The sequence below is a fragment of the Cyclopterus lumpus genome, chromosome 7, assembly GCF_009769545.1.
Source record: "Cyclopterus lumpus isolate fCycLum1 chromosome 7, fCycLum1.pri, whole genome shotgun sequence".
Lineage (NCBI taxonomy): Eukaryota > Metazoa > Chordata > Actinopteri > Perciformes > Cyclopteridae > Cyclopterus > Cyclopterus lumpus.
This window is the reverse complement of record NC_046972.1, coordinates 4,126,409-4,144,489: the sequence shown is the minus strand read 5'-3', so window position 1 is coordinate 4,144,489 and position 18,081 is coordinate 4,126,409. Positions and strand designations below refer to the sequence as shown.

The 18,081-nt window shown below is 45.5% G+C and overlaps 1 protein-coding gene across 2 annotated transcripts in view; it reads left to right on the top strand.

Moving 5' to 3' along the window:
* Positions 1 to 18,081, top strand: part of lamb2 (laminin, beta 2 (laminin S)) — a 38,840-nt gene that overhangs the window by 18,099 nt on the left and 2,660 nt on the right. For both annotated transcript variants that reach the window (XM_034536706.1, XM_034536707.1), the window contains 27 exons: positions 175 to 377; positions 535 to 655; positions 740 to 928; positions 1,101 to 1,280; positions 1,805 to 1,917; positions 3,120 to 3,199; positions 4,148 to 4,283; positions 4,401 to 4,559; positions 5,141 to 5,268; positions 5,392 to 5,524; positions 5,649 to 5,841; positions 6,201 to 6,344; positions 6,779 to 7,010; positions 7,244 to 7,413; positions 10,501 to 10,725; positions 10,814 to 11,031; positions 11,159 to 11,255; positions 12,463 to 12,644; positions 12,739 to 12,929; positions 13,145 to 13,329; positions 13,506 to 13,747; positions 14,519 to 14,722; positions 15,319 to 15,463; positions 15,890 to 16,097; positions 16,175 to 16,316; positions 16,952 to 17,128; positions 17,260 to 17,419. In XM_034536706.1, coding sequence (XP_034392597.1) covers positions 175 to 377; positions 535 to 655; positions 740 to 928; positions 1,101 to 1,280; positions 1,805 to 1,917; positions 3,120 to 3,199; positions 4,148 to 4,283; positions 4,401 to 4,559; positions 5,141 to 5,268; positions 5,392 to 5,524; positions 5,649 to 5,841; positions 6,201 to 6,344; positions 6,779 to 7,010; positions 7,244 to 7,413; positions 10,501 to 10,725; positions 10,814 to 11,031; positions 11,159 to 11,255; positions 12,463 to 12,644; positions 12,739 to 12,929; positions 13,145 to 13,329; positions 13,506 to 13,747; positions 14,519 to 14,722; positions 15,319 to 15,463; positions 15,890 to 16,097; positions 16,175 to 16,316; positions 16,952 to 17,128; positions 17,260 to 17,419 — 4,557 coding nt within the window. The remainder of the gene's footprint in view (positions 1 to 174; positions 378 to 534; positions 656 to 739; positions 929 to 1,100; positions 1,281 to 1,804; positions 1,918 to 3,119; positions 3,200 to 4,147; positions 4,284 to 4,400; positions 4,560 to 5,140; positions 5,269 to 5,391; positions 5,525 to 5,648; positions 5,842 to 6,200; positions 6,345 to 6,778; positions 7,011 to 7,243; positions 7,414 to 10,500; positions 10,726 to 10,813; positions 11,032 to 11,158; positions 11,256 to 12,462; positions 12,645 to 12,738; positions 12,930 to 13,144; positions 13,330 to 13,505; positions 13,748 to 14,518; positions 14,723 to 15,318; positions 15,464 to 15,889; positions 16,098 to 16,174; positions 16,317 to 16,951; positions 17,129 to 17,259; positions 17,420 to 18,081) is intronic.

Sequence of the window (18,081 nt, the reverse complement as noted above, 5' to 3'; positions counted from 1 at the left end):
CTGACTAATCCCCTGACCATCCAGATCATTCGGCTGATGTCCTTCATCCTCTAGCGTCACACCAGCCATCATAAGACAGCCAGTCTTCATATAACAGAGAACAAAACAAAAAGCCTTATTATGAACACATTCACCCCTCACTTCACACATCTCTCCGTGTCCTCTCTCCAACAGACCAGCTGAAGATCACCAACTTGAGAGTGAACTTCACCAAGCTTCACACACTGGGAGACAACTTGCTGGACCCCCGAGCTGAAATCAAAGAAAAGTACTACTACGCCATCTACGAGCTCGTCGTACGCGGAAACTGCTTCTGCTACGGCCACGCCTCCGAGTGCGCCCCCATCGACGGCATCAGGGACGGCATCGAAGGAATGGTGAGTGACGAGGCTACGGCTACGGCGCAGACGCCTAATGAGCACGTTCCCCTCCTGTAATTTGCTCTCGCCATTTCAAAGCATTTTGATAACCCCACCCATCACGTTTGATTGCTTCAACTCCCCCCCCCCCCCCCCCCCCCTGCTCCCTTTCAAGGTTCACGGCAGGTGTGTGTGCAACCACAATACCAAAGGTTTGAACTGTGAGCAGTGTGACGACTTCCACAACGACCTGCCCTGGAAACCAGCCGAGGGAAGCAGCACCAACGCCTGCAAGAGTGAGTCGAGAGGAGGAAGCAAACACTTGAAAGGGTGGAAAAAGCAGGAAGGCTCATTTAATTCTGAACGTCTCTTTTTCCCAGAGTGTTCCTGTAACGGCCACTCGACCCAGTGCCACTTTGACATGGCGGTGTATTTGGCTGTGGGCAACCTCAGCGGGGGAGTGTGTGACGACTGTCAGCACAACACCATGGGGCGCAACTGTGAGATGTGCAAACCCTTCTACTACCAAGACCCCTTCAGGGACATCAGGGACCCGCGGGTCTGCGTCGGTGAGTGAGGTGTTGGTGCGCTGTGGTTTTCACTCACAAGACACCAAACTAGTATGAACTGAACTTATATTTGTGCTGTATGCAGTTTAATGGTAAAGAATTGCTTTGAGTTCGTATGCACATCCCCCAACGGAAAAATACACAACTCACCTGGCGCCCGTGTCTCCCGTAGCGTGCGACTGCGATCCCGATGGCTCTCAGAACGGAGGGATGTGCGACAGCCACACGGACCCGTCCCTCGGCATGGTGGGAGGTCAGTGCCGCTGCAAAGCCAATGTGGAGGGGCCGCGCTGCGACAAGTGTAAGACGGGCTTCTTCGGCCTGAGCCCCCACAACCCTCAGGGCTGCCAACGTGAGTACAGTCTCTCTCACAATTCATACAAACATATATATATATATATATATACATACATACATACATACATACATACATACATACATATGTACATTTTTTGACATTTAAATACATCGTCATCCAGCAAATAGAACTATACACTGTATGATGAAATTGGGGATCACCTTCCTCACAATATTGGCAGCATTCAAACTATGCTGATTAAATTTCCGCATTATTGAAGCTCTAACCCTCCAATCATCTACTCTATCGAGAGTTCATTATTATCTTTAAGTTTGTATTCAATTAATCCTACAAACGATGTAAAAGTAGTGTTGTCGAGGAGTGGAAATTGTGCCGTTGCCCACTCGGCTTCGTAAAAATCGATCCGACAATCGAGTCCACAAAGAAACTGATTTTGGATGTTCAGCGTGGTCGTTTGTTTTATCATTTAATAAGCTCTGCTTTTCGGTGTGCTTCAGTCACTAATTATCCATCCGTTAGAAACCTCATTAATTTTGCCCTCCACCGTGTGCCGCCAGCCTGCCGGTGTGACCACAGGGGAACCGTGTCGGGCAGCTCCCAGTGCGACCCGGTCAGTGGAGACTGCTTCTGCAAGCGTCTCGTCACTGGACGCAGCTGCGACCAGTGTTTGGTAAGACACGCTGCCTGGCTTGGCTTCTATTTTCTGTGCTCCTGTTAATAATATATACACAATAATGTGTATGTATTTTCTATTTCCCACCGTTTCTTCTCTTTGTCTTTTTGACCACTTCTGTCACCCCCATGTCCGATGTTTGACCCTAACATTATACATTCCCTCACATTTTACTCCATGACTTCATCTTTCCTTTTCCTTATTTTCCCTTTTCACTTCTAAATTAGTGCTCCTGATTGTCTTCACTCTTTATATTTTCCTCCCACTCCCTCTGGCCAGAATAGCAAGATATTAGGTGGTGATGAGCTTCCTGTGAGGATTTATCCTCTTGTCCCAAACCTTCTCAGCCAGGAATAGTGTTGGCAGGAATGTGTGCTCCTGCCTGGGCCCTGGGTCTAAATTTAGCCCGGGGATTTTCATGCTTGACCAGTTGGTGTGGGTTACAGCAGGCCTAACATGGTCAGGGTCTGGACCTGGTCCGAAAGTGGATCCCGTCCTCTGAGCCCCACGGAGCCTCATTTTAGTAGCGATAGTGTAATGTCAACAGTGGACCAAAACCATCCTCTGGAGAAGTTGTTTCTGTCCCTGTGCTGAAAGTGTATTTGAAACTAAAAGAAAGAAAGACAATAAAAAGTAAAACATATCAATATAAATAGCCACTTACACATAAAGAAAATCTGCCTCATTGTAATGACTTTAAGGACATCATGTCATGCCTCAGAGTTTCTCTTGTTAGCTTTCCAAATAGCTGTCGAGGCTAATATGCTTGTGGTAAAACAACCAGACCACAGACCAGTATCACTGGGTGAATGATAAAGGTTTGTCCACAAACCTGAACTGGATTGATGCAACACGAAGGGAGAAACCACGACATTTAACAAAGCACAAATACCTCAGCCTTCAAATAGAACGTGACATTGCTGACTGCAAAGAGATATATGCAGCTCTTTTTGAAAGCGCAGAACATCTCAGTGTGAACTTAAAAGGAATGGGGCAGTGATGGTATGCCCCAAAGCTATGAAGTAGTTTTATTAGACAGTCAAACCGCCGGGGAAGTTCCCCATCTCACTGTAATATCACGGTGGGCGATGCATCAAGTCTCTCTGGAGCCAACTGCCTGTCTGATGAGTGCTTGCTCTGTCTCCTCTGTTCCCTGTCTGTCAAATCACTCTGCCCTCTCTGTCCCTCTGTGCTTCCAGCCGGAGCACTGGGCTCTGAGCCACGACCTCAACGGCTGCCGAGGCTGCGCGTGTGATATCGGGGGAGCCCTGGACAACCAGTGAGTGACGCCGTAGCTTTAAAGAGTCACAGGTCACTAATGATGTATGAGGCCGTTGCAGACGAGACAATAATACTCCATAATAGCAGCATAAGTTTCCACCTTTGCCCCTGGAGCAATCATTTCTACATCTTTAGTCACAGCAGTCCATCAGATGATTCATTTTCTCATTCACTCACTCATCAGACACAAAGTTCCATGATGATCATGGAAAATTACATTTGTTACTTTTATTATTATTATTATTATTATTATTATTATTATTAGCTACCCAGTCAACCACTTTGGTCCAGACTGAAATATCTCTCCATTGATGTGGATTTCTGTACAGACGTTCATGGTACCCAGAGGATGACTTTCCCTCTAGTGCCACCATGAGGCTGACATTTCGGGTTTTGAATAGACATTTGCTACATTCTTTATTTTTCCCCCCTAGAGGTGCACCGATCGACCGGCGGTCCAATATTTCAGATTATTGTTTTGCCGTGACATTTACACACGTGTGATCTAGTAAAATGTGTTTTTTGTTGAGAAACTGGAATAAATTATGTTTTCACAGCAAAATAAAATAGATACTACAGAGGGAATTACGACCTGTTTAACTTCCTCACATTAGTTCTAAGAAGCTTTTAGTAAATTATTAAAACTACTAATGCCATGATTTTTTTTTAATCAAAGAAAATATTTAAGTGCAATTATTTATTTCCCTTATTGTAAATAACCAGTATGGATGGTAAAGGTTAACATGTTGAATGTTTGCTCTCTAGCTACACGCTCATAATTTCAATATGTTAGACACTTTTTTGTTTATGATAAAACATGCTGTGTTAAATATTGAAAAATGATACCTGCTAAACATGCTGATGTTAGCGTTTAGCTCAAAGCACCCAACATATATAACGTATAACATCAACTGCAGCTGTGAAATAACAGATGTCTTGTCTGCAGCTGCGCCATGGAGAGCGGTCAGTGTCGCTGCCGCAGTCACATGACAGGACGCCAGTGTACTCAGGTGGAGTCCAGATATTTCTTCATGGCTCTGGATCACTTCCTGTATGAGGCCGAGTTGGCCAAAATGGGGCAGGTGAGCCCACCGTTATTCTTCATCAGCACACATTTAAGTCTGGTTAAGTCATTCTGTGGCTTTAGTATGGAAACATATTTTAGGAAATGATATCTGAATACATCTGTATATTCTCAGGGCTGTACATTGGAGACCAGGGAGCACCAGCCGGGTCGCCCCGCCACATGGACGGGCATTGGATTCGCCCGGGCACCCGAGGGCGGTACCCTGGAATTCCTCATCAGTAACGTCCCCTATTCCATGGAATATGACCTGCTTATCCGCTATGAGTCACAGGTCTGTATATTTATTTACCATAATAATTCAGTTTTGTTTAATAAGCTCATTCGCTCTCTTCCTGAGGGTTAAATGAGAAGACCGGGCCTGATTCACCAACGTCTTCCTAAGATTGTTCTTAATTTCTTCTTCTTGGTGAATGAGGCCCATTGATACCACTCTCGTATATCTGTTATCGGGGGTTCTATTTCTTGGCAAATAAGACAACTCCTGAAAGAAAATAGTCCCGCACTTGACCCATCTGGCCACATCATATTTACTCTGGTTTGCGTAAATATAATGTGACAAGATATAATTGTGTTAATTAGGGATTTAGAGTTGTTGGTTGGCAATTTTAAAGAGAACCATTCCTTATGCTAAGCTAACTGTCTCCTGGCTGAACAAGCAGCAATGTGCAGCCCTGTAGTGATGAATCTCTACTAACTACTACCATAAAGGAACACGTCACATGTTTCAGCCCTTTTCCCATGTGCATTTGACATGATAAGCCATTACTTTGCGACTCTCCTCGTCCTCTTGTAAAGTTCTCCTCAACCATGCTTTTGACTGCATATTAACCATAAAACACTGATTCTACCCAGATGCCACGAGACTGGGAGGAGGTGCGAATAACAGTGATCCGTCCGGGGCCGATTCCAACCAGCAGCCCCTGTGGAAACACCATCCCAGATGATGACAGACTCACCGTCTCCCTGCCAGCCGGAGCCAGGTCTGTGGCCTAAACGCACGCACGCACACACACACACGCACACACACACACACACACACACACACACACACACACACACTCGCTGAATGTTAACTGTGTGCTTCCTGACTGTATTGGCTCCAGGTTTGTGGTCCCTCCTCACATTGTGTGTCTGGAGAGAGGTGTGACTTACACCCTGCGCTTTGAGTTCAAACGCTACCATGACGCCAACAGTATCCTTAACGGAGCGGCCAACGCTCTCCTCCTTGTGGACTCTGTGAGAAGAATTTATTTTACCAGTCCTCCAAAATAATGTGACTTACGAGGACATTGCACCATTGATTCTCTGCACAAACATCTTCCTCGATCTCCTCTTCATAAATCCCTGTTCTCTGCACCAGATTGCCTTGATGCCGCGCCACTCCTCCATGGAGATGTTCAACGCGGGCGATCCGGCTTCCAACAACAGGAAGCAGGCTTATGAGCGGTACCGCTGCCACGAGGGGGCAAAGAGCGTGACACGCCCGCTGATGAGTGACACCTGTGCCAAGCTAGTCACCAGCATGTCGGCCATCGTAAATGACGGGGCTCTGCGTGAGTGCTCCTTGTGCCATGTTTGAATGCCGTTCGTGATGTTTACAATGCAGTAGGCTGCAGGGTTACATGACCTTTACCCTGACCTGACCTGCCTGTGGAGGAAAATAAAATAGCCTCATTATTGGGATCAGTGAAGTTGACGTCGTTAACCTAATGTTTACTTGACCAGAGAGTTGAAAATCCAGCTCAACGTGAAGCTGTAAATCGATGCAACATAGTTGGGTGACCTGCAAAACTAATGCTTGATCACATCAGCCTTTGTTTGTTCCTTTGGTTCCCAGAATGCAATGTGCAGGATGTTCCCATATGGAAGGGTTCGGTGACCTCATGCCGGTTCTTCTCTGTCCTCCCAACAGCTTGTAGTTGTGATCCTCAGGGGTCCATGAGCTCCATGTGCCACGTGCGCGGGGGCCAATGTCACTGCAGGCCCAATGTGATTGGTCGACGCTGTGACCAGTGTGCTCCGGGAACTCACGGCTTTGGACCCTCAGGCTGCATAGGTGAGAAGTCCAGACCCGTTTATGGAGCATATGGTGTATATTTCACACCCCTGCTCTGGTCAGATTTTTCCAACTACTACTTTGCTTCGAAGTGCTCAGTAGGGCCTCCAATTGAAGCGCTTGGATCTCAACATCGACACTCAATGTTATTTTTCATTTTGTTCTTTTTCATTCTATTTGGTTTCGGTGACAAAGGTCTGCAGAGTAGCGTTTAGCCACACTTTATCTGCAGTGCTTTTGATTAGTTTGCCGCTAGCGCCCTCTACTGCCTCTCAGTACACAATTGCAAATCCAAAGACCCTTTACTTAAATGATGTATTCCCGAAACCCTCTTTCTATTTCCTCCCTTTGATTCCTTCTCCTCTCCACTTGACTTATTCCTATCAATCCTCCTTCCTGAGCGCCTCTCCTTGTCCCTTTCTCCCTCGGTCCAGCCTGCGGTTGCAGCTTGGAAGGTTCTGTGACGCGACTTTGCGACAAGTTCACCGGTCAGTGCCAGTGCCGTCCCGGAGCGTTTGGTCAGCGCTGCGACGGATGCCAGGCGGGCCACTGGGGCTTCCCCAGCTGCAGACCGTGCCAGTGTAACGGACACGCCGACAAGTGCGACCAGAGGACCGGAGCCTGCGTCAGCTGCAGGGACAACACTGGAGGAGACAAGTGTGACAGGTGATGTTTCGCTGTGGAGGCGACCACGCAGGTTTACGTAGCATAGGGATTTAGAAAGGGATTCAAATGCTTAAAAGAGAATACATGTTCAGTTGTGTTCATCCTCCTCTGATCATAAAAAAAACTAAAACAAGAATGATTCTTGATATGAATACAATATCTGAAAATTGCATGTATGCAAAGTTGTTGGTTACAGTTACAGGATTTATTTTTCTACTTTGTTACTTCTGTAGGTGTGCCAATGGTTACTATGGTAACCCAGTTTTGGGTAAAGCATCCAGTGCTCAGTGTCGCCCATGCCCCTGTCCAGACGGCCCCAACAGTGGACGCCACTTTGCTGCGTCTTGTTACCAGGACAACCGTAACAGACAAATCATCTGCAACTGTAACCAGGGCTACACAGGTAAAGCTAACACGCCGCTTGTAGCCTGGCTGGGCATGTGTATTTCTACTTTTGTGCTTTCTGTCCAATCATTAAATAATTCGAACATTAAAGCACTGCACCATTACACTGCTTTACTTGATACACTTTGTGTCATCACTGCAAAATATAAGAAGTGCAGTTGTGTGTTGTGATGCATGTTATCAAGCCAAATGGCACCTCGGTGGATCACTTTAAGCTGAAAGATACCGTTCATATTAATGAGACTGAATGGTAATATGTTCACCTCACATAGTTTCAGTGCATCATGTTCATGTGTGTAGCTAACTGGAGTTTTGTCCAAGGAGGAGCTGATGTTTCAGACAACCTCTGTGATGAACCTTAAACCAGGACTTAAGAGTCTCCAGCCGCTCTAGTAGCTCTGGACTTGGGCACAGTGGTGCTCGGACCTAAATGCGTTGCAAGCACCCAAGCCAACTATTGTCCCGACCAGCCTGCACAAACATCAGCCACGCTTAATGTGCATACAATTATGAATTGATTTTATGACCAGAAAAAACAGTAATGTAACTCTAATCTATAAATAATCGCCCCCAGTGAAGCACACATATAGAAAACAGAAATGACGTAATCTAAAGGTAGAGGCCAGCTCAGTGTAGGCCAATATCCATCTCTCTCTCGCTTACAATTCTCCCTTACAATGACCTTTTAAGCCTAGTGGGCCCTTTTAGGACATCGCCGTGAGCTTGTGCATTAAAGCAGGGGTGTGACTTGACATCACAAACCCCAGAGAAAACGTATGACTTTCCCATCAGCCTCAGCTTTACTTGTGTTTTGGTGCAAATATAAACATTATATCTCCTTAACATTAGCACGTTAGCATTGTCATAGTGTCCGTGTTAGCATGTCAACATTAGCATTCAGCTGACTGTGAACAAAAGGTTGTTCTCAGAGAAATGTTTGGCTTGATGGTGATGCTGGAGGAAAGGTCAGGGGGTCATCAAAAACACAAGGAATGACCCTTATCAAATGAGTCCATCGCCATTACTTATTATTGTTTTTAATCAACTTCAAGTCGACTTTTTGTGTCAACCACTGAGGTTCCCTCCTCCAGAGTAGCTCCGTTAGTAATAAAACTCAATCTTTCTTCCTTGAGTGACAAAGTCAAGGATATAGCTCAAATGAGGTAAGAACAATGTTTGTCATTGGGCTATGGTGAATGGTAACCTGTAATTTCCTCCTTCCCCTGTTTTACTGGCACAGGGATTGTTAAACGCTCCGGGGCGACCATTTTTAAGCGTGAGTAATGATGGTTGACCCTCAGTCGTCCTCCACAATTCCCCACCAACCCTCCACTTCACCAGTGCTACCCATGCATGGCTTCAGTACCCCTCCCGTCAACGGTGCTGTGCCACAGTGCACGCCTGCCCATGTGTGAAGACCTGGCTCAAAGAATAATGTCAAACCCTTTCCATGGGTTTTCTGTTTTATACGGTGCTGTAGGGTCAAATATGTGTCCCTAAAATTATATTGAATATTTAAAAAACAAGATTTGACCCAGGTCTGTGTAAATGATTCCAATACAAGGACCTGGCCCAGAATCACAATTTTTCAGTGATTGTGTCAAAAGTGAAGTCTCTTCAAAGTACCCTACAAGGTAAAAAGGGAGAGACCTTGAGAAAGTGTTTATACACAGGTGTTGCTTAATTCTGAGTCTGGGTCAGCCTTTATCTCTTGTGTTTATCTGTGTGTGTTATTTATGTTTGCCCCCTATGTCTAGCTGGGGTTGATAACTAAAAGGACTTTTAGCAAGCTAATTCTAGCTACGTATTAGCAAGCTACTGCACTTAGCTAAGGCGCTTGCAAATGTAATACTGCACAGCTGTTCACATTACATACTGGTAAAATGCTTTAGCTTAAATATAGTAAAATTATAGTAGAAATATAGTGCCCCAGTTTCTCATTCTTCCTACTGATGCCTACATTTATTTTTATTCTTTATCCTGTTGCTAGTGCATCCCACCTCACAGCAGCTTGTAGGCATGCTTCTGTTGTTTTCTAGCAGACACATTGACAAGGAGGCATCTTCACGCAGTACAAAGTCAATGGAGAGCAGTGATCTTGTTTCCCGTCAGTTGTGGGCAGGACTTAAATACACTCTGTGTCTACACAGCCAGGATAAAGAGGCTGACGAAGCAGAACAGAGAAGGCTACTGAGCATCGAATGCTCACGGCATCATTGTGACCTGTCTGGTAGATTAAGCAGGATAGGGTGATGTTTTTTAAAAGTACAGGAAGAGATCCTGTAAAGCTTAAGGACACGGTATCTGATTCACTCAATACTCTCAACTCAATGATGAACAAATTCGATTTTGGAGGTCAAAGGTCACTGTGACCTCAGGTTCGTCCCATTCTGTGAACGTCATATCTCAGGAACGTCTGGAGGGAAAAATTATGACATCTGGCAGAAAAATGTATTTGAACTCAAGGTTGGACTGATTCAAATTTGGTGGTCAAAGGTCACTGTGACCTCACAAAACACAATGTTGGCTGTAACTCAAGAAGTCATATGCTTATTATGACAATGTCACACAAATGTCTACATTTTGAACGTCTGTCAGGGTTCCTTGAAGACACCGTGGAAAAAAAGAATGTAAGATACTGCTGGGTAATGTTCTCGTCTATTATGTAGTCAAGTACAGTAATATGCTGCATAATCTTCCGAAGAAAGGTAAAAGAAACTAATGCAACCCCTAAACTAAAACTAAATTCTAGTGAAATACTGTATTAATATGATAACGTTCATAAGTGTTATAAGTGTCTACTGAAAACATTTCAGGCAAAAATGAGGAGGGCCCACTCCTCGTGATTCTGTTGAACCAAATCTACCTGTTGATTGTGCTGCTGTGAATTCATGAGTTCCTGCTTCCTGTTGTTTCGTACACCCTCAAAGAACTACTTGGGAAACCCTGTAGAGCACTTCACCCTTTCTAATAGCAAATACATTTCAGTAAAAATAAAGGATATTATCATATCTCCTCCCCCACTGTTTTCTTATTGGAATTCTTGTTCTCTTTCCCTTTTTTTGTGCCTTTTCTCCCAATTCAGGAGGCCGATGTGAGGAATGTGCTCCGGGTTACTACGGCAACCCCTCTCAGCCCGGAGGGCGCTGCCAGCCGTGCCAGTGTAACAACAACATCGACATGTCCGACATGGAGGCTTGCAACAGGCAGACCGGACAGTGCAGGAAATGCCTTTACAACACCGAGGGCCCCAACTGTGGCATCTGCAAGAGCAGCTATTTCGGCGACGCTTCCCGGCGCAACTGCAGGAGTAAGTGACATGTCCATTGAAAAGGAAGTCTTGCATTTTAATGTATTAATAATATCCTGATGATGCACGCCGGTTTTGGCCCCTTCAGAGTGCACGTGTAACTTCCTGGGTACTGACCGTGGCCAGTGCATGGAGCGTGAGGACTGTGTGTGCCAGCGAGCAACAGGCCAGTGCCAGTGTCTGCCGAACGTCATCGGTCTGCCATGTGACCACTGCGCCCCCAACCACTGGAACCTGGCCAGCGGGAGGGGCTGTGAATCCTGCGGCTGTGATCCCAACAACTCAGTCACCTCCTCATGCAACGAGGTAGGGCACACCTGGGACCTGGACACGTTCAGATGAGCACATCTCATGATGCAGGACAAGTGAAATGTACCTTCACGTTCATTGGCGCTGAAGAAGCTGACGTGTCCTGCTCCACTCTGTTGTGCAGTTCTCTGGGCAGTGTCAGTGTCGCGACGGCTTCGGCGGGACGACCTGCACAGACTGTCAGGAGAACTACTGGGGAGACCCCGGGACACAGTGCAGAGGTGAGAGACATGAAGACAGGGGGACCAAAGGACTCCATGCAGAAGTGAAGTGCTATGGGGATTTAGAGCAGCTCAGGCGGAGAGACGGGCTTCACATTGGACCGTACGTCACAAAATGTTTTTAGAAATGTGCAAAGATGCCTCATTGAGCTCATTTTGACTAACACTGCAGCCCAGCGCACAAAGGCTAATACACAGGCTGTATAAGAAGAGGACACATTGGTTTGTGGACTGCCACTTTGAAGCCTCAAGTTTGGCATTTTGAGCCAGGACGAAAGGCTGGAGTAACCAGAAGCCCCTCGCTAAAGCATACCCTGCTTTATGGTCTATTTGAGTACATTTTACTAAATGAACATCACGCTGTATTGAAGAAGACTTGAAACTAGAGATGGAGACCATACACTCATGTTTACAATGTTTACTGAGTGAATAAATCAAAAGAGAAGTAGAGTCCTTTTTCTCATAGACTTCTATACAACCAGACTTATTTTTGCAACCAGGAGTCGCCCCCTGCTGGCCAGTAGACAGAATGCACGTTAAAGCCACTTTTCCATTGGCCTCACTTTTCAGACCCGGAGGTTACGTCCACTTCTTTTTTTTATATTCTTACAAAACAAAAAACTCCGCTAAGCACCATCAACGGGTAATATTAGAATGTGGTCCAGTACTGGCCCTAATAATGGGATAATATATGTATGACTAAGTTTATGGGGAATCTATGATATATACACTAAATAATTGATGTTGTACAATTTATTTCAGCATCAGGACTGTATCAAAATGAAGTTTTAAGTATTAAATGTGAATAACAGTATCACAACTAACCAGTATGACGCCTTGCACCAGCCTCTTGATTACATTACATTTCATTTAGCTGACACTTTTATCCAAAGCAACTTATTCATGCACCGTAGAACAGCTACAGGGAGCAATTCGAGGTTAAGTGTCACATCAGCTCAAGGACACATCAACACCGAACCGCCGATTCTCTGATTGATGGACAGACCTGCTAACCACTGAATATAGTCGCCAATGATCAATAAACAACACTTTTTTTTTTTGTTGCAGTTAACGCAGAAGTAAACAAATGAGATTATCTCATAATTAGCTATAGGTCCTGATGTTCCATATTCACTTTACACTCCCTCCTCCCCCATATCTCTCTCTCTCTCTCTCTCTCTCTCTCTCTCTCTCTCTCTCTCTACAGCCTGCGACTGCGACTGGCGAGGCATCGAGACCTCGCAGTGCAACCGGGTGACCGGCCACTGTGTTTGCCAGCAGGGGGTGTCGGGTGTCCGCTGTGACCAGTGTGCCAGAGGCTTCTCTGGCCAGTTCCCCAACTGTCAGCCCTGTCACAAGTGCTTCGGGGACTGGGATCGCATCGTGCAGGTGCACTTTCAAGCAGAAGACGGACGTGACATATTGAATATCTGACGATGAGTTAACCACAATCTTTCTCATCATAATTCCGTCTCACTATCAGGACCTGGCAGTGCGCACCAAGACTCTGGCGGAGCGGGCCCACGAGATTCAAACCACTGGGCTTACTGGGGCCTACGAGAAGGCCTTCAGGGACCTAGAGGAGAAACTGGCACAAGCTCGGGGAATTGTGGATGCACGCAACGCCACTGCTGCAGCTGTTGCTACCCTGATGGAGCTTATTGAAGATCTTAGGTACAGCTGGTACTTATCACTGCATTGTAGGAGGTGTGATTATCCATCTGCCACATACAGTTGTAGTGTCAAGATAATGATAATTGACTCCAGAATTGTTTTGGGAAAAAAAGGATTCAAGAACAATCTCTTAACCCCTTCAATTTGTCTAAGACAGTACATTTAAAATCAGGGTTGAATTTACACCCCCAAACAACTGCTTGTCTTACCTGCAGAGCGCAGATCGGTGAGACCACCGACACCCTGAACCGTCTGGAGGGAGACCTCACCATCGTCCAGGACAGCAACTCTGAGGCAAGCAAGGAGCTGAGTGCTCTGGAGAGAGAAGCTAAAGAGCTAAACCTCACTTCGGAGCAGCTACACCGCCAACTAGATATCCTAAAAAACTCAAACTTCCTAGGTGAGAACAAGAGGGAATGTATTTTTCCACCATTCACCGTCGTACCTCAAACTGTCCACACCCTTTACTCCTCAAGATGCCTCACATGCAGCATCATTATTCTGAAGTCAAGAACCTATAATCCCCAAATGTACCCCAGCCTCAGTGAGATTCCTCTGAAATGCGGTTTCCTCTAGGTGCGTACAACAGCATCCGTAGCTCCTACAACAAGTCTCGTGATGCGGAGCGCCGCGCCAATGAATCGACAACCACCCGGCCCAGCACGGTCAGCCAATCTGCAGACACTCGCCGCCGCACCGAGCGCCTCATCGCCGCCAAGAAGGACGACTTCAACCGCAAAAACGCCGCGAACAAGCGTGCGCTCGGAGACCTCAACACCCGAGCGCAGGGCCTGGACCTCAAGAAGATCAACGAGAAGGTTTGATCACATTCTTCATCATTTGAAGCAGCTGTTGGCTGTGATGAAGGGGGACAGTATTTATGTGTAGAGACATACGAAGACGAGCAGTAAAATTGAGAAAAACAGCATTTGAAATTGGTCCCAGAGCAGGTGACTTTTCTTCTTGCTATATTTGATATTTTTCGCGCTGTGTAGCTTCCTCTTGGATTCCGATCTGGCCTCTGGTTGCTATGTTTTTATGGTTAACTCCAGAGAGAAGAGAAGCAGATACAGACACCGCCACACACTTCTAATGGGTCATAAGTGATGATTGAGAGGGTTTGTTTTACATTATAATTTTTTGGGGAAAATCATTGTGCCTTTTTTTTTTTTTTTTTTTTTTTTTAAATACTAAATTTTATTCTTATTATTTATTGTCATAGTTCATTAGGAGATTTTTTAGATCTGTCCAATATTTAGAATGAAATCCACAATATAGTCATCTTCAAAATGACAGTCTGAGATGGAAGGAACTGCTACTCATTATATTAGTTATATTTCCCATGATTGATTTTAGCAACTGCTTCATTTTATGGAATCGCGAAATGAAGATGTTGGGTTATCAAATTGATTATTTTATTGTCTTACTGGCTTTCTACTTGCTTGTCTCTGTGACAATTTCACAGAAATGCTCAATTTCTACCGGGTAATATATTTATTGATATGATAAAAGTCACAATACAAGTGTGTACCTTTTTATTCCTGGTCATTTCCACACAAATACAAGACCATGTTCCCTTGTCCCAACAGGTTTGCGGCGCCCCAGGTGATGCCCCCTGCGGGGAAAGCCCTTGTGGGGGTGCAGGTTGCCGCGACGATGAAGGGAACCGTCACTGTGGAGGCCTAAACTGTAACGGCGCTGTAGCGGTAGCCGACAATGCCCTGGAGAGAGCCAAACACGCAGAGAAGCAGCTGAACAAAGCTATGGGAGAGGTCGAGGGACTCTTTAGCAAGGTACGGAGGTCCTGTTAGAGACATGCAACATCACATCTGTTCGCCTCCACCACGTATGGATTTCTAGAGCCAACTCTTTGGACAACAAATCCCATTTTGCAAGTGTTATATATTCCCTCTTTTCTCAACATTAAGGGAAATTTGCTTGCAATTATTTTGTTTATTCATATTTCTGACACTGGGTAGAGTTCTTATAGATGTATTCCCAATGCATTTAGTTGTCTCTCCACAGTACATCAAAGACTGAACCTCTCAGAATCTGTTTTGAGTAGGCAGTGCAGCTGCATTCTGGGATATATGTGCACTTGGACTCAACAGATTTGAGTGAAAGTGGGTACACTAAATTAACTAAGCAAAAAAACAAGACTATAAGATTGCTTACCCAAATTTAATCGAGCACTCTCACCAAATGACTGGTCCAATAGACTCACAATGTCTTCGCCTCGAGACAGGAAACAATCGGATGCAACAAAATGTCCTTCAATTGAGTAAAGAAAAAAACAATAACAAAGGAAGGATGGCTCTTACTGCTTTCCTTGATTCCTTGATTCCTTTGCCTTTTGTGTCCACTATGAGCATTTCTGCCTTTCATTCAGGTGGCAGACGCCAAGACCAGAGCAGAGGAGGCCAAGGGTAAAGCCCAAGCAGCTCTGGACAAAGCCACCGCCACGAAGAACAAAGTGGAGCGCTCCAACAACGACCTGAGAGACCTCATCAAGCAGATCAGAGACTTCCTCACCCGTGAGTCTGCCAGTCTGCTGGGGCTATACCGTATGATATGTTAAGTTAAAGTTACTACAAGGAACATTGAAGTGGTCATGAAACTAAACAAGACCATCAGAGAGAACACTGGCTGTCTCTATATAATTTTTCTGTCGTCGATGCCACTGTGTTGGATTCTGCACAAAATCAGACTGAATCATGCTGATTGTGGACGAACCAGCACCACACTGAGCGTGGCACACTGTCAGACCCTGCTGCAGTAAATTGAGAGGTTTTCTAAAGGAAGTCTGGTGCTCGGAGACACTAACGCTTTTGTCTACAGGGAATGCCAAATTCAACCAAAAAAGAAAGTTCCTCATAGTAACTTCAACCAAGAGCATGTCGAATGGTCACGTTTCCTGTTAATCAGCCCTCCTCTGTCGACTGCCACGTCTCATTCCTCAGAGGAAGGTGCGGATCCGGACAGCATCGAGGCCGTGGCGAACCACGTGTTGGAGCTCTCCATCCCTGCTTCGCCCCTCCAGATCCAGCATCTGGCTGATGAAATCAAGGAGCGCGTTCGCAGCCTTTCGAACGTGGACGCCATCCTGCAGCAGACGCAGGACGATGTGCGCAAGGCGGAGCGACTGCTGCTGGATGCCAAGAGGGCGAGGTAGTCAGAGAAGAGTCAGACTTAAAACAGACCAACAAAGAGCATCACATACTTATGCGTCCTCTCGTCGTCTTCAGGCACAGTGCTGAGGGCGTGAAGACCACAGCGGAGACAGTGAAACAGGCCCTGATGGATGCTCAGACTGCCCAGACATCAGCGGAGAAGGCCATAGCGAGAGCCAAGGCAGACATTGGGGTGACTGAAGCCCGACTGGTACAGGTAACCAACCCCCCCAGAAATACAAGAACAACTTTAAGCTCTGCAATAAGTACGATTTGGAATGCCACATACAACAAATACCCATATCTGTACAGGTTATTAGGGTTGTTAATTATTGCCTGTCACTCCAGGAGAGGCTTATATTTATTTATTTTTCAGTTTAGTCGGGGTCCTGGACATATAAATACAATATAGAGCATTCAATCAACTGAAGATATAAAAACTATCTGCAAGCTAAGCAGATACACAAATGAAATAGATGAAGGATGAAGTGATAACAGACTTAACAGTACAATTGAACATGAAAACAGAGAGAGACAGACACAGAGTGCTACTGAACTCAATATGATAAAGATGTGTTCTTGGAGCCAGGAGCATGATGTGACCAGAGGCCATTTGTATCTGGTGAGCCAAGCCAGACGAGTTGCTGGTACGAATGTCTCTCCGCAGTAGCATGAGACACAACGACTATTGTTATTATTCTGTTCAACCATTAACTTTAAAGGGGATGACGTCCCAGTGTTGTGCTGCAGCGTTCTCTTCCCAAGTGGCTCAATTTATAGCTCCATCATAATTTTAAAGATGGAGGAGAACATTTCAGAGGGCTCACAATTCACTTTGCATTCGCTCCTCAGATTGAGTCGGAAACATCCAACAGTGAGAAGGACCTGAATGAAGCCATGGACCGCCTGGGCACGTTGGGACGGGAGATCACCGCCCTGAAGAACAAACGGGCCAACAACAGCATGGCAGCCGCCCGAGCTGAAGAGACGGCCACCATGGCACGAGACAAGGCGAACGAAGCCAAGCAGGTGTGTGTATTTGTGTGTGTGTGTGTGTGTGTGTGTGTGTGTGTGTGTGTGTGTGTGTGTGCGCATACACTTTTCCTCATTAAAAGCATATACAGCTCTTAAAGAATAACCTTTCCTGTCTCAATGCTAAGATTCTAGATGGCCAGCTGACGGATAAATACCATGAGGTCCAGCAGAAGGTTGACACAAAGGCCAAAGCTGTGCAGGACGCCAAGAAAAGAGCAGAGAGCCTCAGAGATGAAGCAAAGGAACTACTGAGAGATGCCCAGAACAAGCTCCAGAGGCTAGCAGGTATGTGCCTGGGTGGATGTAGATGAATATACACACACACACACACACACACACACACACACACACACACACACACACACACACACACACACACACACACACACACACACACACACACACACACACACACACACACACACACACACACACACACACACACACAACACACACACACACACACACACACACACACACACACACACACACACACACACACACACACACACACACACACGATAACAAAAGACTCAATTGTTGAAACAAGTCCTGAAGAGTTCAAACAATCTGTTAAATTAAAAATGATAGTTTATTGTTCGTTTACTATTCACGGTAACTATTTAAGTAAGTTAAAATTAACCAGACTCCAGAATTGTTTGTATAGTAATTCATACATGTTCATCATTCATATGTGCAATTCAAAGTACTTTACATCTGACTGACGTGCTGATAATAACACAGTACACATGTAATCTCACTGAGACTAATGCACACACAAAAAAAAGAGAGGAAAGAAATAATAAAACCAATAGATGAAAAAGCAGAGCCCCTAAATCAAATCCTCGAGGAACCGTACAAGTTATTTGACAGTGTCTTGAGAAATGGGCCACGTAAAAAGCTGCTCCGGACAAATCAAAGGCTTCCCTCCATCTACTTAGAAGAAT